The 23515-nt window shown below is 43.6% G+C and overlaps 4 protein-coding genes across 8 annotated transcripts in view; 2 read left to right on the forward strand and 2 right to left on the reverse strand.

Annotated features, from left to right (window-relative positions):
• Positions 1-535: 535 nt before the first annotated feature.
• Positions 536-4539, forward strand: LOC132467484 (mitochondrial folate transporter/carrier-like). The gene is made up of 7 exons (XM_060064800.1): positions 536-1065; positions 1163-1313; positions 1580-1665; positions 2290-2444; positions 2821-2934; positions 3105-3250; positions 3464-4539. The coding sequence occupies exons 1-7, from the start codon at positions 867-869 to the stop codon at positions 3588-3590; spliced, it is 978 nt and encodes a 325-aa protein (XP_059920783.1). The 5' UTR covers positions 536-866; the 3' UTR covers positions 3591-4539.
• LOC132467485 (collagen triple helix repeat-containing protein 1-like) lies at positions 4227-9203 on the reverse strand. 4 transcript variants are annotated; one of them, XM_060064803.1, is made up of 5 exons: positions 8821-9203; positions 8043-8120; positions 6161-6379; positions 5319-5535; positions 4227-4800 (listed from the first exon to the last, which is right to left on the reverse strand). In XM_060064803.1, the coding sequence occupies exons 1-5, from the start codon at positions 8884-8886 to the stop codon at positions 4652-4654; spliced, it is 729 nt and encodes a 242-aa protein (XP_059920786.1). In that variant the 5' UTR covers positions 8887-9203; the 3' UTR covers positions 4227-4651. The 4 variants fall into 4 exon arrangements, with proteins under 4 accessions (XP_059920786.1, XP_059920785.1, XP_059920788.1 ...); XM_060064802.1 differs by having other exon boundaries at positions 8779-9202; XM_060064805.1 differs by lacking the exon at positions 8043-8120.
• Positions 9204-9431: 228 nt separating this feature from the next.
• On the reverse strand, positions 9432-20456 carry LOC132467480 (frizzled-6-like). The gene is made up of 8 exons (XM_060064794.1): positions 20159-20456; positions 18676-19148; positions 14514-14710; positions 13620-14196; positions 12614-13033; positions 12046-12194; positions 11238-11723; positions 9432-11048 (listed from the first exon to the last, which is right to left on the reverse strand). Exons 2-8 carry the CDS (start codon positions 18859-18861, stop codon positions 10880-10882), a joined length of 2184 nt encoding a protein of 727 aa, XP_059920777.1. The 5' UTR covers positions 18862-19148; positions 20159-20456; the 3' UTR covers positions 9432-10879.
• A 479-nt stretch (positions 20457-20935) lies between these two features.
• Positions 20936-23515, forward strand: part of klhl32 (kelch-like family member 32) — a 28580-nt gene continuing 26000 nt past the window's right edge. Inside the window, exons 1-2 of one of the 2 annotated variants that reach the window (XM_060064797.1) lie at positions 20936-21497; positions 23137-23242. In XM_060064797.1, the coding sequence (XP_059920780.1) occupies positions 23220-23242 (23 nt within the window). In that variant the 5' untranslated portion in view covers positions 20936-21497; positions 23137-23219. Of the gene's footprint in view, positions 21498-23136; positions 23243-23515 lie in introns of those variants that run through there. The other variant, XM_060064798.1, reaches the window with a different exon arrangement.

Genomic DNA, 23515 nt, shown 5'->3' on the forward strand with positions numbered 1-23515 from the left:
GGTTACTTTCCGACGTCATTTGAGCACTACCGACCCTGCCAGGGACAAAGTGGAACTGCACTCTTCAAAAACCAAGTTCAACTTAAAAATCGAAACACCTTTTTGCTCAATTAATTTGGGAAACTTTGTAATACCTTACTTAAGTACATATAGTTTTTCCCCAGTCAGCCTGATTTCCCCAGTTATGTCTCCCTGTCCTATTTCTCACAGTGTTATAATATAAACAGCTCTACTGTTTCTACTTATTTTAAAAAACAAATAACAATTCCTGTAGGATGCTTCCCTATGAGGTCGGGGTGTTTATTCAAGCTAGAATGTCTCAACCTTTACCGTATAAATAGTGTTTCTTATTTCCTCTCCCCCTGAAGTCCTGCAGATCTGCATTCTCCTCAAAACCCTGAACCCCGAATCTGTCTTGCTTTTCCATTTCCCATATCCCTTGCCACCTCTTTGTCATCCCTTCCAATATTCTTGCTTTTCTCTCAACTTCACGAAATTATGTTAAATCCACCATTCCCTTTTGAGCCTATGCGTTTTAGCCATAGAGCCCAGTTATCAAACATGGCCGCGGTGCAGTGTGGGATATTTGTACGTCACATATCGTGGCACCGTTTATTTTTCAGTACGAGAAGCGTCACAGTTGCTGAGGAAGGTCAGACAGGATACTGACAGGGTGATCAGAGACACCCCCCACATGCCAAAACGTGGGTCACTAGCGACAGATCACACATATTCAATGTTGGTATAATCGTGTATCAGCAAACAGTGTGATTAGCATGTTAATCCATGCTGTGTGGACGGATGAGGACTAGATCCAAGAGAAGCGCACATTTTCAACATAGCTATCGATCGCCTGGCTAGCCAACATGACTTCTTCTCCAACTGACGGAAGTGTGAGTGTCAAAACCGAAAGCCCATCTAGCTTCAAGTCATATTCCATTACGGGGAATATTCAGCAGTTGTTAAGACATGTAAAGGTGGAGAACCTAGTGGCAGGGCTGAGTGGGGGCGTAGTGTCTACGATGGTCCTCCATCCTTTGGATTTAGTCAAAATCAGGTTTGCAGGTAGGTGTACCTAACCAACACATGTGACAGTGACATTGGTTATTCACGTGTTTTTTCTTCCATTGATCTTGAGCATGTGCCATTTGTTTACGTTCAGTAAGCGACGGACTGGACTTGAGACCTAAATACAATGGCATCATCCACTGTATGAGGAGTGTCTGGCAACAAGAAGGTCTGAGAGGGCTCTACCAAGGAGCTACACCTAACATTTGGGGCGCTGGAGCCTCATGGGGTCTCTACTTCTTCTTGTAAGTAGCCTGTTGGCCACGTCATATACCGCACACATTCACAGTCAATCATACACAAAACATAAATATGTATTGGGATTGCACATCAAAGTGTCACATCTCACAATGCTAATCAAGACTTTCTCAAAATGTTCCTCTCACTGTTATACACTCACTGAAAATAGGAGTGTGTATCATAGTGTTATGATTGTCCAAAGCAGCCGGTTCATATCTTCATAAGTTTGTATCGGTAACCTGTCTCTTGGCTCTGCTTACTCTCCCCACAGTTACAACGCCATCAAAGCATACACAAAGGAAGGTCGCCAAACGGAGCTGAGTGCCACAGAGCACCTGGTGTCCGCGGCTGAAGCAGGTTAGCGCCGCTTAGAACCAGGCCTGGCTGCCGCCTTACTACGAGCACGCATGCCCTATTGACACACTGATAATGACTGTTGGCTTCTTCCCACCAACACACAGATAATGCTGCACAGTGCGCCCATAATGGGGAAATGCTGATTAGCCTGTGCCTTTATTCACTCAGTCCCCATAGTCACATGTCAGATTTTAAATCAAGTTAGGTGTTTCAAAGTAAGCTGCTCAAAAGCGTTAACGGGATAGATATTTTGTAAAGAGACTGCACACAAACATGGAAGATTCTCAGGGGGGAACGGAATAGATTTGAACTATTGCTGGAACAATTGATATAGTAGAGTTCCATCGTTGATATGGCTGTCCTTTTGCTTAACAACGTCATGAGCCCATCTCAAATTGGGACGAGAAATAAGGATACAAACTAGGATGTCGGAATATAATTTTTTATTAAATATGCAAATGGTTAATGTACTCGCAGCATATGTTTGTTATTAGTGTATTATTGTGTATCTGTATTTCTTTCTATATGCTTCTAATTCATTGCTTAGATTCATAAGATAATGTGAATTCTCGCCACCTGTCCTGACAAAGTGTGTTTCTTACGGCATGTCTCTTTTCCATTTAGGTATACTGACTCTAACAATAACCAACCCAATCTGGGTGACCAAGACCAGGCTAATTCTGCAATACAACAGTGACCCTAGCAGCAAACAGTACAAGGGCATGGTAGATGCATTGATCAAGATTTACCAGCAGGAGGGAGTGCGTGGACTATACAGAGTAAGTGTTGATTTGCGAATTACAGTTGGTAAATGTATAAGCTAATACTAATGTATTAGCTACTAATAACCAATGTCAGCTTTACTTTGTAATACCTCATTCCCCCCCTGTCCTTAACATTTTTGATTCGGTTGCATTGGATTTGCCACTAGAGGGCACTCCTCAGCCATATTAATGCATTATAAACAACGCTGCGCCATGATCTGATATGAAGTGATAATTCATTATTACTTCATAACATTGCCTTTCTTAATGCTATGTTGGTGCATTTATGCGTGATGTATTGTTTCATATGCTTTTGAAGAAGCACAACAGTTCTTTAAATAATGAAATAGCTTTGGTTCAAATTCATGATGTTATTGTATTTTCTTTTAAGGGGTACATCCCTGGATTGTTTGGGACGTCTCATGGAGCACTCCAGTTCATGGCCTATGAAGAGCTGAAGAGAGACTACACCAAATACAAGAACATGGCTCCAGAGCAGAAGCTGGTGAGTCAGCAGTTCCTCAGGGCTCATGTTTCCCATTCCATGACCCATGGCTGTTCACCCCATCTGTCTCCCCAAATGTTATATATATATATATATATATATATATATGTATGTGTGTGTGCTAGGTGTGGATATACATCCATACAATCATGTGTATCCCACCTTCACAGAACCCACTGGAATACATCACAATGGCAGCCCTATCCAAAATATTTGCTGTGGCGACGACGTACCCTTACCAGGTGGTCCGGGCTCGACTGCAGGACCAGCACAACAAATACAATGGCGTCACAGATGTCATCAGACGGACGTGGAGGTACAGGGAGACTTCATCCAGATCCACAGATGTTGTATCGAGATCAAAGTTCAAATCGTTAATTTATAGCTTAAATCTGTTCTGATCTTTTTGGTAGAAATCTATTGGCAAGGGACAAAAGTGGGATTTCATTTGGTGTGCTAATCCCCCCCTAAAAAGTTAGTTTTTATTACACACAGATGTCATGAGAGATCTTTTTATCCGTCTCCGCAGGAACGAAGGTGCCCGGGGCTTCTACAAAGGCATAGGGCCCAACGTGATCCGCGTCACTCCCGCTTGCTGCATCACCTTTGTGGTGTACGAGAACGTGTCTCGCTTACTGCTGGGTCAGTACAAGTGAGTAACGGGTGCAAAGGACACAACAAAACTGAGACATGGGTCTGGAGCTGGCCATGCACCGCTGTGGGAGAGGCACTTGGACCGAGGCGCCAAAGTGGGCAGACATAGCTGGAGAGACCTGCTTACACTTATGAACTCCTTATATTGCCAGGAGCAACAAGAGACTCCCTGCTGTGGGGTTACACCCGGACGAGACTGGATGAGATGGGAGCGTAGATGTATTTTGAGATACTCTTTGAAATTACTTTTACTTTGAAATGTGAATGTTTCCACTCCTAAACAGGGTTATTGAGTTACAACAACTAGCATCTGAAATTATAGATGCTAGTTGTTGTAACATCGGCCTCTTGAAATTAGAGAGGGCGAGAGCCTTGAACATCAGTGCAAAATACATGCCTTTCATTCTGAGTTGCAACGATTTCTTCCTGGAATTGAAGATTAACCGTAACAAATTTCCAATCATCCTTTAACAACATCAAAACGCAACCTTTGGTCTCAGGTTTGTAGTTGCTTTCAAACACCTTATTAATTCATATATAAAACATTTGGGTTGCTTTTTAATTAATTACAGGATTTTCTTCAAAAATGTGTATTTATTTCCTCCTTGGTTCACGTATTAAGAATTTGTGTGGGAATATATTTTTAATATGTGTCTTTTTAATTTCATTTTTTATAACCGATACCTGCTCATTTGGAAATACAGCAAATACATATCGCTTATCATTTTTTCATAATCATGCTAATACAATACAAAAGTGAAATGGTAACTTTCAATGAGACTGAACAACATGAGGAAACGCGTGATTTATCTTAAGTTATAAAAAAAAAAATGACTTCTTTACTAGCAGTAATCAATCATTTTTCTTCACTGCATATGCTACAAAACATTAGCAATGTACAGTAAAAAATTACAGTACTGTTCTCTATCAACTAGCATTACAAAGAATACATTCAAGTTAAAAATCCCTTCTCATGTTCCAGCCACGCCTGATGGTTTTATAGAGGGAGATAACACTGCACTCCCAGGGCCCTGCCAGCCCTTCTAGCTAATTATATATACGTTCAAAATGATTTTGGAAGCTCTTCAATGACGATCCTGGAGACAGAATTCCAGCCCGTAGACGCGTCACCCCGGGGGTAGTCAGAACATGTCCCCACCCAAACAGCCACGTCCACCAGGCCCGACTTCATGCCTTCGCACAACCCTTCCACTGGGGAACACACACACACACACGAAGAGAGCAGTACAGTCATTTCACGTTCAGCCAAGGCCTGAAGCCCACTCCAGAGCTGTTAACTGGCTTTAATCTCCCACACAGTGGTTTAAAGCTAATTGAAAGCATATTGCTGACAGGAAAAGCTTTTTTATTATATGCTCTTGGTGAGAGCTCTACTCTTTATTGATTGTCAACTTCTGCTTAAGAAACTGTACCCTAAAATAGCATATTGTGGGACATAGTAATTTACAAGGATATATTTAACTTTTTTTTATATAATATCAGACTTGGAATACGACTTATAAATATAGATAAAAGGCCTAAAGATAAAGGTCTTATGTCTATATTTATAACTCCATATGAATATTTCAGATTTAGAAATGTTCATATATCAAAAAGAACTGATCTCATACTCATGGCGACCTCATACATCTCAAAAAATTCCCACAAACTATAAATGAAATCACAATTGAATAGGATTATCGCATTTTGTCCCTCAGTTCAGTCCTCACCTGAAGATGTCCTGTGGATGTTAATGGTTGAGTTGAGCTCTGGGCTGCCCTGATCCAGGTAGATGATGGATTCGACAGGCAGAGGGCCTGTACACTCTGCACCATTAAAGGTGAAGTACCATCTCTGGCAGCAAGCGGTCTTACACTTGAGTCTGAGGGAACCGCTGAAGAGAACTCTCAGGGCGCTGTCTGAGCGCAGCTTGGTAAATGTGCAGTCCTGAAACCAGCACAAGATATAAAAAGGTTCAAGTATTAGGAAGGACACTAGCCTGGCACTGTCCAATAGTAAAGGAGAACTATTGAATCTGCATCGACATGGGTAGTTCATTGTCTTGGACTATTATCTTGAGTTTGAAATACTCACAGCAGACAGCAACTAAAGCATCTCACAGCGCTACAGCATGCAAAAACATCTGCACTCAATAGATATTTAAGTTTAGACTTATACACTACTTATATACACTATTATACTGTATTATATATTTACTACATTTAACGGAGCAGTAGGCAAGATTTAGAGGAAATTCCAAAAACTGACAAGAATTTTAAAAGCCAGAAGAAAACAAAAACATCCCACTGCCCTGAGCCCCCCCGTCCCCCGTCCCCCCCTTCTTTGCGAGTCTACTACACAGTCTTAAGGCACACTATAATTTATTTAGTCTTATGTTATCTGTCTTCATTATTTTTACATATATATGGCCTACTGCTCTTTTTATATGTTTCACGATTAATGTAGTCAAGTACAGTAGGGTGATTAAATAAAATAAACCAGCAATGTGTATTTTACACCTCTCTGAGCTCCCCACTGTCTCCCTAATGTAAAAACATCAGCATTAACTTACTGCTATTTTCCCCAGGTCGATGCCGTAGTTGAGAGAGTTCCAGGCACACTGCTTGTAGTTGGGTCTCCAGGGCTCCTCAAACGCCTCACTCACACACTCGCCCTTCTCGCCTCTCATGCCATCACGGCCGGGGATGCCCGGCGTCCCAGGGATGCCGTTGGTTCCGGGGTTTCCCTCTCTGCCAGGGTTACCCGCTGGCCCTTGCAGACAGCTTCCATACTTAATGGTTTAAGATCAGTCGAGAGAAAACAGGGAGGTGGAGTTGAAGAGAGAAGGTGTGGTAGGTGGTGGTGATGATGAGCACAAATGAGGGTAAGGGGAAAAAGGAAGAGGAAAGACATACTGTCCGAAGAAGAAATCATATAGGTTTCTTTGTGTTTCCTAAGGGTTAGTCAGGAGATTATCTTATCAAACCGAGCCCCATTGTTAAACCATGAGTTGAGTGGATGAGTTCACTCGAGGGTCTGACACTGAAGGTCTTGTGGTGACAGTAAACCTCGGGAGGTTCCTGCTCAGCGTCTGACTAAGAGATATCCTGGAGTGAATCACGGCTATTTTTAAAACAGATGCTGCCTTTTTGTGATGCTGACTCAATCCCAGACAGACAGGCTGGCTAGTCAGCCAACACCACACAGGGTGAGGGGGAGCCCTAATGCAGTTACAAGGTGACATTTGGTTCTAATCATGTGGTGGACCAAGGGAAAACAGACGCCTGCAGATAGATTACCACATCGGAGGATGGATAATGGGTCAAAGGGAAATGTTTACATCACGAGAGGTTTGTATTTAATGGTCGGATGAATTGTAAGCTAAAGCAGTTTGTGCATGCTGTGTAAACAGTATTTGTGATGACAACTGCATCCAGTGGTGACAAGAGTGAGAACAGTGCTGCATTGAGCAAACCCTGGTGCCCACTGAGGTAGTGGTCTTGAACAAAGACTATCACTGCCGTGTTTTTTTAAGCCTAGTTTGAGTGGGAGTTGAGGCATAACATGGCCAAAAGCCAAAGCAAAGACGGCCTCAAGAGAAAACAAAATCTCAAGTTTCAGGATGGAGCCCTAACTTAATTGGGTGGCCGGGGGAGGGGAAGACTCATTTTGGTTTTTAGTCTGGGATTGGCAAATCCTTGGATGGTATATCTGAAAGTGAGGAAGAGGATCAGATCTGATCTTGTGGGTATCTATGTACAGCTGTCTGCTGGAAAAGCCCCTGGTCTGTTTTAGTCATCAAGTGGTGGTCATGCTTGAGCCACACAACCATCTGCTGTGCTCTGCTGGAACCATGGTGCATGACATCATGCTTCGCAGTGCAGTGACTGCCGCAATAAATGCATCAAGTGCTGAATTCTAATGGAATATGTGGTGGCATTGCATGTGAGCTAACGGAATTTGTCTGTGTAATAAAACATTATTATTTGATCATGAATGGACCAAACGATGGAAATGCTTCAGAGGTACTGTAGACCCCTCCAATATAGAAGAGTAATTTCGCCAGGGTTTGGTATTCAAAAATGGGAAATAAATTATGACATGTTAGTAAGGCTGGGGTTTGTATTTGGAGCCCATTCAAAGTATACACTACGGTGAATGGAGCCTCTGTCCAGTCCACTGAACTTTACAGCTGGCTTTTATATTAACCTCCTGCCTTGTGAATGTAGCAGTGCTTCCTGAAAAGTGTAAGTAGTTTAGTTCTAGCTCAAGCAAGAGCATGCAAAGAAGCATTCAGGAATCACATTTTAATTTATGCATAGGGCAAGAAGTTATGCAAAACATGCAAAGCATGGCTTTGGTGATCTGACAAGCAATTGTTTTTTTATGTTAAAACTGTATTTTTCTCCCCATTTGTTTTAAACAATTTGATATGGAATATCTTGGATGATTACCATGGTGTTTGAATTGGTAGATCGTGCTTCCTCTGAGATTCTAGTGCAGTTGGGATTGTCTGCATCGTTTCCAGTGCACTAGATACAGAGGGTGACATGAGTTACCAGATTCATTATACAATGCTGCTCTGGTCTGTCAAATGTAAATGTGAAGGTCAATATTTCAGGGGGGTTAGTGTGATTTAGATTGAGCATTGCATAGGCGTACTGCATACAACTACAAAGCGTTACACATAAACAATATTGAGAATATTGTCTCAAAGCTTTTTGCCATGTGTTGTCAATACTGCTGAAATGAGACAGAAACAGAAAAGTCAGACTCAATCTCAATATCAGAACTTCCTTTCTGGGCCGGCATTCTTTATTTTCGTTGTGTCTGCTGGAAAGATGCCAACTTTGGCTTAGACATATAACAAATAGTCCTATGTCTAAAATATATTGTCATTAAAAGACTGACATTCAATACATATGTTTTTTAGGTAACTTTGCCATAACCTCATAACGTCATAACATGTCATTACTCATTATAAACATGTATTTTGTATTTTTTGGATATATAGTGTTTTACTATTTGTAATTTAATAATCACAAAAAGGTCGCCTAAAAATTCTACTTTAAATAGTCTGCAATTGAAGCAGCCAATATTTGTCAAACAAAGAGAAAACATTTAGGAACGGCTAAGTTGGAATTGCGAATTATTTCCTTTTATATATTTGGCTTCATGTAACTGTCTTACCTTATCAAATTCTGCATCCTTTCGATACCCTCGGTTCCTCACCTTTTCCACTGCATAAAGAGGAAGAACGAGGCAGACGAGTAGCAGCAGCCGGCCGAAAGGAGACATCGTGTCTCGGCGAAGATGCGATTTGAGCCAAAGCTTCACTCCAACAGGAGTTTTGGTGGAGGAGGCAGGTAGGTTAAGAGAGGATCCTGAATTGTAGCGTTATCCCGGTCTACTTCAACGCAATTTCCGGTCTGTTACTTATTACGAGACAATTTACTGCCAGTTAACAGTCCCCGGTGCGAGAAGAATAAGAAAATGACGAGAAAAGCGACATAAATGAGGGTTAATATAGAGTTTTGACGAAACATTTGACCAAGCAATATCCGAAAGATTGAATAGAAAAGGATTTCAATCTATCGCATGTCACACCCTCTCTCACCGCTAAACCCATCTAACTGAATGGCCCGCCCTGTTACGCCAACAACGCTCGTTTGGAGCATCCCCTTCCATGCGTTCCGTCGTGGGAGGAGATCGCCTGGGAACGAGGTTAGGAGGCAGGGCAAAACGGAGAGGAACAGTGAACTTCGCGCTCAACATGTGATGTTTGCAAAGCAAGTCAAGTTGTTTGACTAGTTATAAAGGACACAACAATACACGTTAAGACGTTATTTTATCTTAATTTTATTATCCAGTAACATTTGTATCAAATAAGAAATTGGCATAGGCCTATTTAGGCTAAACAATTGAATCAATCATACATATAATATGCCTATACATTTTTAAAAACAGTAGAAAACAGTATAAATGAAATCAACTCTCGGTAAACTACTTAGGCTTGCACAAGTTTCAAGAATATGATTCCCTTTTATTGCGTAAAAATACAATCTTACTTGTACTCCCAAATGGTAAATGTCTGCCATTGGGCCAATCGGTTCTCCATGCGCCAAAGCACAGACAATTAAATACTGGGTCATAAGCAAATATTCTGACTATCGATGAGATGAAAAGAAAATGGTCTGTATCATGTAATTCATATAAATAACCCATAAACAGCACCACCCAGTCTTTTACCTATTTGAGACCATTGCAAATGTGTGATTTGTGCTTCGATATACACAGTGCAAATTGATTTAAAATGTTTTATTTTTATTTTATTTAACCACAAATATGTAGCCCATACCATAAAAACATATGACCGGAAGCAATTTCTCCCAAGCAGTGTATTTTCTTCTACAAGAGCCGTAAGTGTAAAGTTGAAATTCTGGAAAATGGTTAGATCACAAATAAAGATGGGGGTGTATATTGCATTATATAAAAAGTTGAAAAGTTGAGTTAACTCAACTCAACTCAGCATCATCTCGAAATATGCTTGTAGAATCACGTAAACAAGGCATTTTAAAAACAGTATAAAAAAGGTTTCAGACTACATTTGCTAAACATTCTTTTCATGACACAGTTGGCTTATAAAAAGGTAAAAAAAATTACTATCTTGCCGTTTGATTGGCAACAAAAGGACTTCCTCACCACGACACCCAGTGTAAGACTTACCCAGTGAAAGAGACGTGCATATCTATACAATACATTATTTACATATATATTGCATTTTTTCACTACAGCTTGCAGTAACATCGACAAAGTGTTTCTAAGAAAATCCCCAAACAGCTTTTCATGTGTTCTATGAAACAACTCTATTGCTTGTTATATAGAGAACAAAGACAGGCCGCACACAGTGGTAAAGCATTTTGTCTGAATTGCACAATAAAGCTAAGTGACACGGAGACACCATTAAAAATAGAAAATTACATATACCAGCAAACGGCCCTGAATGAACCCTTGAGCTGAGCTAAAACCATGCTTACTAATGACTGACTGTGATCTAAACGACATTAAAAAAGAATGATAAAATAGAATAATAATAAAGTGGTTATGTTAAGACACAATGAGATCCAAGTCTGTCACAAACAAATGTGCACAGACAACAGCTGGCGCTTGTAACAGATTTTCCAAACCAAAACACAGTAGATTGGTTTGGTTGTTTGGTTGGCTCAATGGTCCGCTGTCGGATGGATGGATTGATGGGAGGGTGGATGATGGTTGTGGATAGCGTGCCGTCTCAGTAGCTACCATCCTTGTTCACCTTGTCCTTTTTGTCCTCCTGTGCTTGGTGCGCCACACGGGAGGAGGAACCTTTGGCACTGCCGCCGTGTGATAGGTTTAAAGCTGGATGATGCTGTCCACTGGGAAGCTGTCTGGCCTCTGATAGGTCACTCCTGGGAGTTATCCTGGGAGTCCGACACAACACATAGAAGAGGTCAATGTTATTACACTGTAAGTACCTCATCCCAGGAAAGAATTGTTTGTGTGGCTTCACTTCCCCATCAAAAATAAAGTCTTAAAATAATACTAAGCAAGAAAAGTTTGTCGTGTACATTTTGCACTTAAGACCAAAGTATTTCCAGTGTCGGACTCACCTTCCGTCTGGGAGGCGGCGGAAGCTCTCCGAGTGGCTGCTGACCTTGCCGAAGCTCCCGGCCTTGCCCCGTCTCTCCCCCGCATCCCTCTCTTTGTCTCTCTCCCCCCCGCGCCGGGAGCCTCGGCTAGAGGCCGCCCGGTCCAGGTGCTCCCTCCTCGGATTCTCGGATGTCTCTGAAGACCCCCTGGGGTCCGGGAAGAGCCCCGGGACCAGGGTGCTCGTGCCGGCTCCGGCGGGTGGCTCAGCGGCGTGGCTGCGGTGGCCGCGGTGCCTGTCCATGGCGGGGTTGGCCCCGGCGCTGGGGGCGGGGCCGGCGGTCGTGTTGGCGGGCACGGCGCCAGTGCTGGTGCCCATGGACTTGGAGATGACCTTGAGCTTGTGGGAGCTGGGCTTGTAGTGCTTCTTCTTGTGCTGCACGCGACTGTTGTGCTTGAGGAAGAACTCGCAGGACTCCTGCAGCACCCGGCGACTCTCGCTGATGGGGCTGTGGGGTGCAGACACACATTGAACACGGGGGTGATGGGGGTCAAGTTATTCACATAAGAGAACGGTGGTGGTCATGGTCTTCAATCGCTTAAGTATCTGTGTTATTTTTATTGTATTTACTTTATTCAACCATTGGCCTGAATTATTTAAATGACGCATTACTTCTTTAAAATAACATTTATGAGCATAAGTACCGGTAGGTTTCTTTTCTTTTAATTTAACCAAGCCATTGGTGGATACAATAATACAGCTCAGATGAATACAAATACAGCAATACTACACTTTTTGTGTGGTGGTGTGTGAAAAGATTGCCCTCTTACTCTCTCTTGCGGGTGCGGTTGAAGAAGAAGGCCCATTGGGAGCAGGTCTTCCTGCTGCTGACCCAGAACACGCCAGAGATGCCCACTACCAGGGTCATCACGTACTTGACCAGGAACAGAGCCAGGTCTGGACGGCTGCTCTCTGTCGTCTGGGAACAAAGAGGCCAACATTTTAACAGGAACCTTGGGACCTGAAGTGGGTGCCTGTGTGTGTGTGTGAGTGTGTCTGTATTGCTCTGACACTTGCCTAAATCGAATTTGGAAACAAGCTGCTACAAGGAGTCGGACTATGTCGTCAGCCTTTGTTGTCTCACGCATGCTCTCACTTTCACTGGTTGTGAGTTGCACCAAAACTCCCCCATTTATTGTGCACAATATCCATTCGAAGGATCTGGCTACTACCTGCTACTAATTCCACCCATAACCCTGGATAAACAATATTGAATTAATCGGTAGGAATGTATCAAGCATACAAAATATATTTGTATTCCTATAACCTAGGTCTAGCATGCCTCTGTATCACAAAATCCCCCCCGGTGTCCCCTCCTGAACCCCCGGCTGGGCCCACCTGATGGGCGCAGGGGATGCTGTACTCCTGGCAGCGGTCGTTGATCCAGGTGCTCTCCCAGCCGCGGCGCTGGCTCTGCTCGTAGGTGTAGCAGGCCAGCAGCGTGAGCAGCGGCGCCAGGTACAGCGTGCTGAACACGCCGATGCGGATCATGAACTTCTTCAGCTTGCTCAGGTTGCGCTCGTCGTGCTGGATCACCTGCCGCACGTTGTTGAGCGACACGATGCCGGCCAGCAGCAGCGAGAGGCCCACCAGCACACCGGCGCACAGCGGCGCCAGCACGAAGTAGCGCAGGGCGTCCAGGTCGTAGAGGCCCACGAAGCACACGCCGCTGATGCTGTCGCCCTCCACCTTGTTGAGGGCCAGCAGCAGGACGGTCAGGACCCCCGGGATCCCCCAGGCCGCAGAGTGGAACCACACCTGCGCACACATCATGGTTATGCCGTTAGCACAGACGGAGGAAGGCTAGCCCTCTGCAGAGGGGAACCACACCCGGGCGCACATCCCGCTAACGCTGTTAGCACAGACATATAGAGGCACTCTATCTGCTTGATCGCGTGCTTGCTTGATTACTGCTTCGGGAGTAGTCACTAGTTTAAGGTTATTTATATGCATAGTTTAGTAAGTATCTGTATTAATTATACATTTTAATAAGTACTTATCTTCAATATGTACTCATGTACATAATATGTGTAACTATTCAAATGTAACTAGTTACTAAATGCAACGACTATTACCGCTTCTCGTGGCCCAGCTAGCCATATATATGACTATATAGAGCTCCCCTTTCAGAAGCTTCTCCTCTCACCTTTCTACTGCAATGTATTTCATAATTCATAATGTTGAAGTATCATGTATTTAGATTCATTTTCAAGCAACTTTTCAAAACCTACTATATCGGTAGCATTACAGAAACTCCTCTCTTAAAGTCTTTCCTGGTTCCCTTTTCCTCTTAAAACCTCTCCCTAAAGTGAAATAAATCCAGCGAATCAAAGAAGCCACGCACCGCCTTCTTCTCGATGGCCTCACAGCTCCACTTGGGCCCGGCGGCCAGGAACCAGGTGATGGTGAGGATCACCCACCAGATCATGCCGGCGGTGGAGAAGAAGTAGAGCAGCATGAAGAGCAGGGAGCAGCCCTTGCTCTGGGAGCCCAGCACCACCGTGTCCAGTGCACCGGGCTGCGTGGCCGCCGAGCACGCCGCCGTGTCGCCCAGCAGGAAGCCCAGGAAGTAGATGAGCGACACGAAGCTGTAGCACACGGCGTAGAAGATGATGGGCCGTTCGGGGTAGCGGAAGCGCTTGACGTCGATGAGGAAGGTGAGGAAGGTGAAGAGCGTGGCGGCCAGGCAGATGATGGAACACACGCCGATGAAGCTCTTGGCAAACTCCAACTCGTGGGGCGTGAAGTACATGTTCTGGCAGGGCGGGGCGCAGTCGGGGGAGCCCAGGAAGTGGGAGCCCTGGCCCGGCTTGGTCTTCAGCTGCAGCGGGCACCAGAAGCCCAGGTCCCTCTTGGTGGACGAGGAGCTCTTGGCCGTGGTCTGGGGAACGTCTGAGCCACTGAAGCTGCATGTCTCCAATCTGTGGCAGCAAAGCAGCAAAATGCATACGACTATTCACTGAGACCTTGTTATCGAACAGAAATCAAATTATATACTAACTATATATGACTAGATCTTGTAAAATAAACCACCCTCTAGAAATACTATCAATAACTATTTTCCTGAAATGAAAAATCGAATGCAGTTAATCAATGTTATGCAGGTTATGCAGGTAAGGGACCAAAAACATCTTTAAGCAGTCAAAGACACCATTCCCTGTGCACTGATTAGTTCCGGTTGTTGTGTAGTATTATTTGCAATGCACATCCCTCCCCCCGGCGGTGTAGTGTCCCCTACCTGTCACACTGCAGCTCCGGCGGCCATGTGACCTCAAAGGTAGTGATGAGCTTGTTGCAGTCAGTGAGCACGGCCTCGCACTGCTCTCTGCACGGACGCAGCACGTTGGTGCCCTCTGTGCACGCCGGGATGAAGGCCTGGCAGAGAAAGTGGTGCACGTCTGGAGAGCAGTTTAGGTTCACGAGGGGCATGAAGGGCTGGGGGAGCACAGGGACATGGTTAGAGCAGGGTTACATAGAAACAATAAATCGTTCATTTGTGGCAATATGATATGCATTGCGATGATGTTAATATTTTATTGTCATTACATTTTTTGGGTTGGTTTAACGTACCGGTTTAGGTTCTATAGGTTCGCCATTTATTTTTTTTGCGACCAAATACAGCAGAACATAGTTGATGCAACATTTGTGACTAACATTCTATTGAATGTTTTTACAAAAAAATATTTCTGAGTTCACCTGACTATACAAGTATTATGGAAGCAAAGAATCCTAAATATCACCATATTTTCCCCCCCAAATCCCTTATGAGGATCGGTTCTATATAAGAGCAGTTCAGCTCTTGGTGTCGGGTAAGTAAGATGCTTTTGATACATCCTACGTGGGAGCTATGAGTCATCCTAGCATCTTAGCCTCAGTGCTGTGCAGTTAAGCTTCCTTCCTTCCTTCTCCCCCCTCTGGATAAACCTCCAAGCGAGTATGTACGATCATACCTGACAATAACAAAACTGATGAACCGTCAATAGATGAACACAATGGACCACTTCACTGTTTGTCAATAACTATATTACTCAGAGTTTTTGGATACCTGTTTAGATTCATGTTAGCTTGTTGAGTCATTGAATATGGTAACAATCAATTAATATAATTTTCTTTGTCTTAAAGCTTCGTGTTTATTGCAAACAATAGCATTTATAATCACATTTTTGAATTCCACTGATTACTTTCAAAACAAACATCAAGTTTGTTCAAGGACACATTGAAACCATTTTCTTTGCTTATCAGCCAGAGCTTGACGGCTTTGAGGAAGCCCTGGTCTGGATTTTCCAACGTTCCAGGAATGGGATAAATGATTCCATGTTGTGGAATGAACTGCCAAAAGCAGCAGATTGAAGCTGTGAACGTTTCACTGTTTCAATCTGTTATCAATCAGCTCTGAGGAAGGGGAAGTTGGAAAAACATCAATGAGCTATTTACAGATTTTTTGTTGAATTTGCCAACGGCTTTTACGCCTTGAGACAGTACGGTACGTGTAAGTGTATGTACACCTCCAGTAAGCAGTTGCTGCTGTGATCTGTATGAGAACATGGAGGCGCCTCAGTGTCAGCATTACATGCTACATCACCCAGGCTTTAAGGCCATTTTTTACTCAATGTACAATGTAGGCTAGCATCCCAGCATGCTCAGAAAGATTAAATGGTCATTACACACACACACACACACACACACACACACACACACACACACACACACACACACACACACACACACACACACACACACACACACACACACACACACACACACACACAGACACACACACACACACACACACAAACACAGAGTTCATCTTCTTCCTATTCTAAATTGTGTTCATCAACAGATGTCCCTGACCAGGGACAATCCTGCAAATATGTTTTTTAAGGACCAGCACAAATGATTCAGGGGAGAAAGGCAGAACCTCCCCACGGTACTGAAGCCCACAGCCGGAGTGGCTGAGCTCTGAGGTCCCACAGTTTCCACCCCACAAAGGACCTCATTCAAGGGCCATTCTGCAACCTCTTCCGTTACAGCAGCGTAGTGGAGGCGCGCCACCCAAGTGCGGGGGCCATGGGTCTGTCAGACAGGAAATGGACGGCCAAATAGCTTATCGGGAAAACCACCCATCTGTGGACCACTAGGCAACAAGAGGCCCGGGTTGATGGGTCCATTCCACCCGGTTGCCACAGTATTTGTTTACTTTTGAATATACAACATGGCCGAAGATTCAAGTGTATTTAGGTATTGTTGTATACGTTTGCCCTTTTTTATTCAAGTTCGGTTGCTAAAAGGTGTTTTACACATCAAGGGCCTATCATTCTGACAGCACTTTATGATGCTGCATACTGTTATGATGAACATAATCAACCACAACAGCACAATGCTGTCTTCTGATCTTTTTTTTTTTTTTATTCCTTCCATTTCAGGAACACAAATCCATACATCAAGCGAATATATCTGCAAGACTTGCAGATATATCCAATCGTACATCAGGATTCCGAATGACTTGTATACACCTACTAAAGTTATACAAGATAGTAATTAAGAATCATTGTGGACACAATGTGAGCGCCAATGATTAGCTTTAAAAAAAACATTAACATGAGTGTAAGAGTCTACAGCTACATGTTGACATAGAAAACACATAGAGGAGCATGGGCACACACACACACGCACACGCACACACACACACACACACACACACACACACACACACACACACACACACACACACACACACACACACACACAGGCTCTTATGTCTTGTAGAAGTCAGAGAACTCCACTATTCAATGTCCGCGTTCGCTGCTTTCTAAACGGTCCCTGGCTGTAGGCCCACACAGCCTCTCTGGGGGTCTGACAGCCCCTCTCTCAGACAGAGGGCGTCCTTGTCTTGCTCTGCTGTGCAGGTCCCAGAATTCATCCGAATGAGCTCTGCCTTCTCCTACAATCCCCGCGTTTTATTTGTTTAGTGTCATCGGATGGATCAGGGCTAGGAGGCAGGAGTCGACTTACTCCTCTAAGAGGCTAAATCCTCTGCAGAGGAGTTTTATTCCCAAGGCTGCAAGGATTTACCATTCTAAAAACGACAGACATGCATCGACACTTTTTATGTGTTTCATGCTGCTGTCTCTCACAACCTTAACGTCTGTTTGTATATCATGCGACTGTAAAATAACTTATTATTCGATGGACGGTATCTGAAAGTATTTCCACTATTTTGTCTGAATGTGATCTCAATTTCGTTGAACTTGTGTGGACTTCAGTAAGACTAGCAGACTACAGCATTTAACGCTGATGGAGAAAGGGGAATCTTTTAAAGGACCTGTTTCTTTGAGCACCTCAGTATACATTTGATAGCTGGAAAATGGTTGAAATCTAGGTAGAGGCACTGGGAAGGTCAACCCCTTTTCGGTCAACACATTTTACTGATTTCTGCCGCCTGCTATGATAACCCTCAAAAGTATTTTTTGAGTTCAGCTCAAGTTGAACACATTCCTAAGGTTATGAATCAAAACCAAAGGACAATAATAATTGTGGCCACATGCTCATGTTTTGTGTGCTATGTATTTCAATTGAGGACGGTGTGCCTGTGTGCGTGTGTGCCTATATGTGTGTGTGTGTGTGTGTGTGTGTGTGTGTGTGTGTGTGTGTGTGTGTGTGTATGACAGTCACCTTGGAGACAATACTTAGCAGCATTGTGTACAGGGGGGAAATGAGTGAGTGATTATGTGAGCGAGAGAGAGGGTAAGAGACAGAGAGAGCAAGATAAAGAGAGAGCCAAAGAGAGAGCCAGAGAGAGAGAGAGAGAGAGAGAGAGAGAGAGAGAGAGAGAGAGAGAGAGAGAGAGAGGAGGGGGGTATAGAGTGTGGTATGCAGGCTAGGCTTTGTGTGCGACTGGGTGGGGTGTGTTCCTCCTCCCCTTCCTTCCACCAAAAAAAAAAGATAATCAAAGGAATCCCACAACAAAGCCAACGGTGTCCCTGTGGCTGGAGGTTGCTGGGAAATAAGAAGACATTGAACACCTCTCAGCCAGATGTTCCACAAAGAATCCTTCGGCAGTCACTCTTCCCCTCACACGACTGAACAAACAACAGGCGCGTGTTACTGAACCCTGGGCCCAGTAGAAATACCAGGACACAAGATACAGTCCCAGTCCACTGTGGTGGAACTGGGATCAGAAGCCACAGCACGGATAGGCTTCATGAGCAGGCCTTCCTCCTTTCCCTGCTGGGGGCATAAGATGTGTTGGAAGTAACAGCGTCATCATTGGATGACATTGTTATTGGGCCTTCTTCCTATCGGCTTGATGACCATTCACAACACAAAGACGGGAAACTCAAGAGTATACTATGTACAGTGTACAGTACTGGTCAGGGTCAGGAGGTTCTGAGTGCACCTACCTCCATCTGATTGGCTGCAACATCCTGGTCGTAGTGCTCCATCATGTTGGGGAAGAAGGTCATGTTGTAGGGCATTCCAAGGCAGCGTGGCACTTTGATTGGCTCACAGGTGAACAGGCTGTGGGCGTGGCAACTTTTGGCCCAAATTATGGCCACGCACACCCACAGCGTTCCGGGCGTCCTCATCGTAGTGGTTGGGTGGTAATGTGGTCTGAAGTTGTATTATTACAATTATGGTTTTCTCGACTGGGACCCGCGTCTCCTGGGCTCAAAATCATAAAAACTTGGCCTGAACGTTGGAATCGGCTGGCTCAAACTTCCATCCACATTCCTGATGCCCCGGGCTCGTCTCCGTGGAGATGTGAGGGTCGGCAGCAGGTGAACAATACCCATCAGCCCCCCCCCCCCACCCACCAACCTCCTCAGTCAGGTCACTCGGGAAGCCTGGCTTCACAGTTTGAAGTCCCACAAACCTGAACAAAGAAAGTGATTTGATTATGATTCTATGACGATATTTGGGGATATGCAAATCCAATACCCAGTAGCACACTAGACTACGCTTTTTGGTATGGCACTGTGCTTAAAAATAAAGAGACTTGACCTAAATATCTCTGGTCTGTTAGTCTATTGAGAAAAATTCTGAGAGATTAAATGTTTAGATCTTGTATGATGATAAAGTGTAAGCAATATTTGAGGGTGTGTAATAACCAGGTACATGAAAGAAGGATAATTTCAGGCGTGTTGCTGCCAGTTCCACACTCAGGTATCAGATCACATATTACATTTTATAAGCTATTAACCCTAACCTTGCCATTCCATTGTAAAGTGTTCTCTTCGAAAACTGTGATTGATCTAACTTTAAAGGGAAAACATGTAGGAGACTGTTTTTATGTTTATAATCCTTTGAATAGGAACTGCTAACTTGATAAATAAAAAAGCCTGCTGATGCATATATAGAACTCTCTGATTATATAGACTCCATATATTAAAGTCCATAGAAAAGGCTTACGTTACTCTATTCGAGCCCACAGAAATATTTTGTTCTCACTGTACGACATTTTATTTTTACAACGTTGACACTGATTTATAACGTCATAGCTATAACGCGTGAAGAATACAGTGCTGATCATAGTGGTTAACAATTCAAACACACATGATAAAGCCAATATCTTATTCACCTCATCATCATACAACATTTGCACGCAATATGCTTCTAAGGCACATTGGCAGGAAACATATGTTACAGCTGTTACTGTATTCATTCACTTTAAATACACAACAACAACTTAAGACACATGATATACACGTATTTTAAGCATGGTAGATATTCCCAGAGGTCTGACAACATTATCCCAGCAGGTCGGAAACCAAGTTGGGGTAAAGAGAGTAACTTAGACCTGGCCTGGTCGTCCTGGGACAGGCCCAGATCAGCGTCGTTTCTCCAACAAAAGTTAAGTCTTAGAAAAAGCATACACAGACTTACCCTCGGAATCCCAACAGAAGAGCCGACGACTACATGGGTACGTTTGAAAATATACAATTTTTTTGCGGATCTGGTGCCGCCGTGAAAGGGTTTTGTGGGACAAACATAGAGTCCCTCCTCCGCCTTTCCTCCTCCGTCTCCTGAGTGTGCGGTTGTCACACAACACTGCAGGTCAGTGAATGCAAGGTATGCAATAACATTATAATTAAGAAGAAATGTTTAAGGTAAAACCTAAAAATAGATATCATTCTCTTTTCAACCAAATAATTGTGCTATTACCTTTTAAGGTTACGCATTTGTTGCGCTCTGTTAAATGTGTAATTTAATTGTATTGCATTTTCTACCATCACCGATAGGAGGCGCCATGTTCTCTTAATGCTGTTTAAAAAAGCCCAAGGAAGAAATCCTGTTGGTTCATGCATGGACATACCTCTAGATGGCGGTGACCAGATGTTATTCTACATAGACTGTGTGCAGGATTGTTCAAAAACAAAATAAAACATTGATAGATACATTCATAGATACACTATTAAAAAGCTAATTGAAATGATATATAAAAAAATATGTATTATACAAATATAAAGTTGTAGTCTTTGATTTCAAATGCATCTATTTGCAGAGCAATAGACATACAACACACTTGGATGTGCATTGCAATAATCTGTGTTTGTCCATTTATTCTTAAATTTTTCTGAAAATTTTCTCTAACATACTGTAAAAGTCAGCCTTTTTATTTTTTATTTTGGAATTACCTTAATTATCCACACGAGGGCGCTGTCTTGGACCAGACGGCGAGGAGTGGGGAGGCGGGGTTACAATCTAACAATTTAGTTGTTGGTTGCTGTATCCAATGAAGTGTCCCAGTGTGCTGCAGAATGATTGACGCGCTGTAAAGCCACATTTACCTCGGAAACATACAGGCGTGTATTGCGCCTGCAAACGGGGAGCAGGCGGTGTTCGCTGAGCAAGTCGCGGCAAACGACGGCTTTTGGTGTCAACATGTTCAAGTGAGGTGCGTAGCATCATGTGGAATATTAGGGAAACAAATTCCTCCATGCCTGAGGGTGCTTCAAATAACACTGGATTGGATAACTTAAGTGGTGGAGCGTTTCATTCACGTCGTGTTTGATCCACGGAACAAGGCATTGTTTATACATTGGGGAAGTTATCACATTCGTTACTCGGACGGATGTGACGGCCTGTTGCTAGGAGACCTTTTGACAGGTTGAAGATAAAAAAAAAAGTGACGATGAATGGATGGACACAGATCGCCGCGAGCTGTCCAGGCGAGCCGGAGCGTTTTGTCTGTACGCCTTCCATCACCGGGTGCGCGCTGCTTGTGAGTATCCTTCATCTCCATCATCATCATCATCATGCTTATAAGGTGTCTAAAATGCTTACTTTTCTGCTCATCGACTGTAGACCATTGTTCCAGTGATTTTTCATTTTATTCCAATGTCGACATATTTATCTCTCTCTATGTATATGTATCGTCAAAATGTAAACTCACCGGTCTCCCGCCCAGCGTAAAGGGCTGCCATTTGATGAGCTAGAGTTAACCGACCGACTATATTATTAACGAGTTCCCTAATTCAAGGACGTGCACAGACATTTTGAGGGGCAGTGGAAAAAAAAATTAAGGGCAACCTGCCCTCCTTGGTTTGCTGCCTACATACACTTGCCGCTGGCTATTTATACTCTATCTGCATTGTTACTTCAATTCGCACCATTCGAACTTAAACTATATAACATTGCCGTTTTTTGTATTCGTGTATCATCATCCTTGGCTTGCAGAATGATCAACAGTGGCTTGCGAAACCACTGGGGGAGAGAGGTGCAGACAGATTGGCAACATCTCCTATCTTTGGCTCTCTATTTCATTCTCCAACATTCATATCGATTCCCCCCCTCCCCTATTACAATGCTGCCAGTGTCATGCCCATGATTAGTATTACAAAGTGCGACTTTTGTTTTTCAGACATTAAAAAAAAAAAAAGTAGTAGCATAATAACCTTTCCTCACATTGAGTGCTTTCTCTGTCCCTGTGCTATTCCCTTCATCTCCAGGCTCCTTGTTGCTCATGATATGAAGAACTATCATGAAAGCTAAGACCTTGACTCAATTATCAAGGTGATGTAGTGCATTATGAATAGAATCCATTTGATATTTCACTTACACTGAACGTCATGTTTAGGAGGATAAACACTGAGCTTCTAACTGGTGCAACACAATAGTTGCAAAAAAAAACTTAAATTGAGGTACAATATAATATTATAAGCAGTTATAATAGTTTATAACTTAATGTCTCATCCTTCTTTATAATAGACGCTTATAACCAGACGTTTAACGTCTAATTTTGTCCGGCAAACGAGCCATGCGTTGTTTTATTGTGGGACTGCAGGGAGTAAAATGGGACGGTGGGCCACTGTATAGCCACACCGCTGTGCCTTCATCACTCAGACTCTAAAGATTCTGAAGGTGACTCAAGAGCAGGTCGATAACTTCAGCTCCCTGAGGGAATCACCCATATAAGGGCGGACAGGAGCAGGAAACACTCTCTCCCCAGTGTTGCGGCTGTAAACATGATCTAACACTCAAGCTTTCCTTACATGAAAAGAGCAGAAGAAGAGCTAGGGTGAATAATACCAGTATGTGTGTGTGAGCTGCGGAGTAGCATATGGATTTTCTGTGTTCTGTTTCAGAGGTCATTGCTGCTGACCTCTGCTTGAGTTTTGTAGGCTTTAATCCAGTGATTGTGGGGGTATTATGGCACCACAGACAGTGGGCTATCACATTCAGTCGTGTAGCCCATATTGTCAAGGTTGCTGCTACAGCGGAAGGACTCTGTGTAATACGGATTCTCAGCTTGTTCAGTAAAGTGCTGAGGATATTATACTGTGTGTCCACGGTTCAGATTGCCTTCCCTTTCGATGTGTCTGTGTTACCCTTGTTCGGCTGAATATTGTGTTTCTCATCAGGCTGAGGTGTAAGAAGACTGTGTTTCCCAGAATCCACCTATTGCAGCTCCAACAGCCTCATCTGATCCCCTGACCGCAGGGGCATGCCTTCTGAACACAGACTCAGGTAGGACCTCAATCCCCCTCACATACTCAAGACTTTACATAGGAACACATATGCAAACTCACCTTCCTATTGAGTTGTTTAGCTCTACGTCTGTGCACGTTAAACTGGGACACTATGCATACATAATGCATATATCTCTCTCTCTCCTCTCTCTCGCTCTCATTCTGGCTCTGTCTCTCTCTCACTTCTCTGGGTATCCTTTGCAGCTCTTGTGTATCTTGGTGAATTTTAAAACGACCTGATCCTCAAATGAATTCTTCAGTTTAAGATAAA

Source organism: Gadus macrocephalus, chromosome 11, assembly GCF_031168955.1.
Source record: "Gadus macrocephalus chromosome 11, ASM3116895v1".
Lineage (NCBI taxonomy): Eukaryota > Metazoa > Chordata > Actinopteri > Gadiformes > Gadidae > Gadus > Gadus macrocephalus.

Bases quoted from the DNA above. Each gene is read 5' to 3' on its own strand.
- LOC132467484 (XM_060064800.1), top strand. From the start codon at position 867: ATGACTTCTTCTCCAACTGACGGAAGTGTGAGTGTCAAAACCGAAAGC. The intron at 1,314-1,579 runs GTAAGTAGCCTG...CTCTCCCCACAG, and splicing joins TGGGGTCTCTACTTCTTCTT to TTACAACGCCATCAAAGCAT. The intron at 1,666-2,289 runs GTTAGCGCCGCT...TTTTCCATTTAG, and splicing joins GGTGTCCGCGGCTGAAGCAG to GTATACTGACTCTAACAATA.
- LOC132467485 (XM_060064802.1), bottom strand. From the start codon at position 8,886: ATGTCTCCTTTCGGCCGGCTGCTGCTACTCGTCTGCCTCGTTCTTCCT. The intron at 6,380-8,042 runs GTAATCATCCAA...TAAACCATTAAG, and splicing joins CTACCAATTCAAACACCATG to TATGGAAGCTGTCTGCAAGG. The intron at 4,801-5,318 runs GTGAGGACTGAA...TGTGTTCCCCAG, and splicing joins CATCCACAGGACATCTTCAG to TGGAAGGGTTGTGCGAAGGC.
- LOC132467480 (XM_060064794.1), bottom strand. From the start codon at position 18,861: ATGAGGACGCCCGGAACGCTGTGGGTGTGCGTGGCCATAATTTGGGCC. The intron at 14,197-14,513 runs GTAGGGGACACT...TTGCTGCCACAG, and splicing joins CCGGAGCTGCAGTGTGACAG to ATTGGAGACATGCAGCTTCA. The intron at 12,195-12,613 runs GTGGGCCCAGCC...CTTTGTTCCCAG, and splicing joins GCATCCCCTGCGCCCATCAG to ACGACAGAGAGCAGCCGTCC.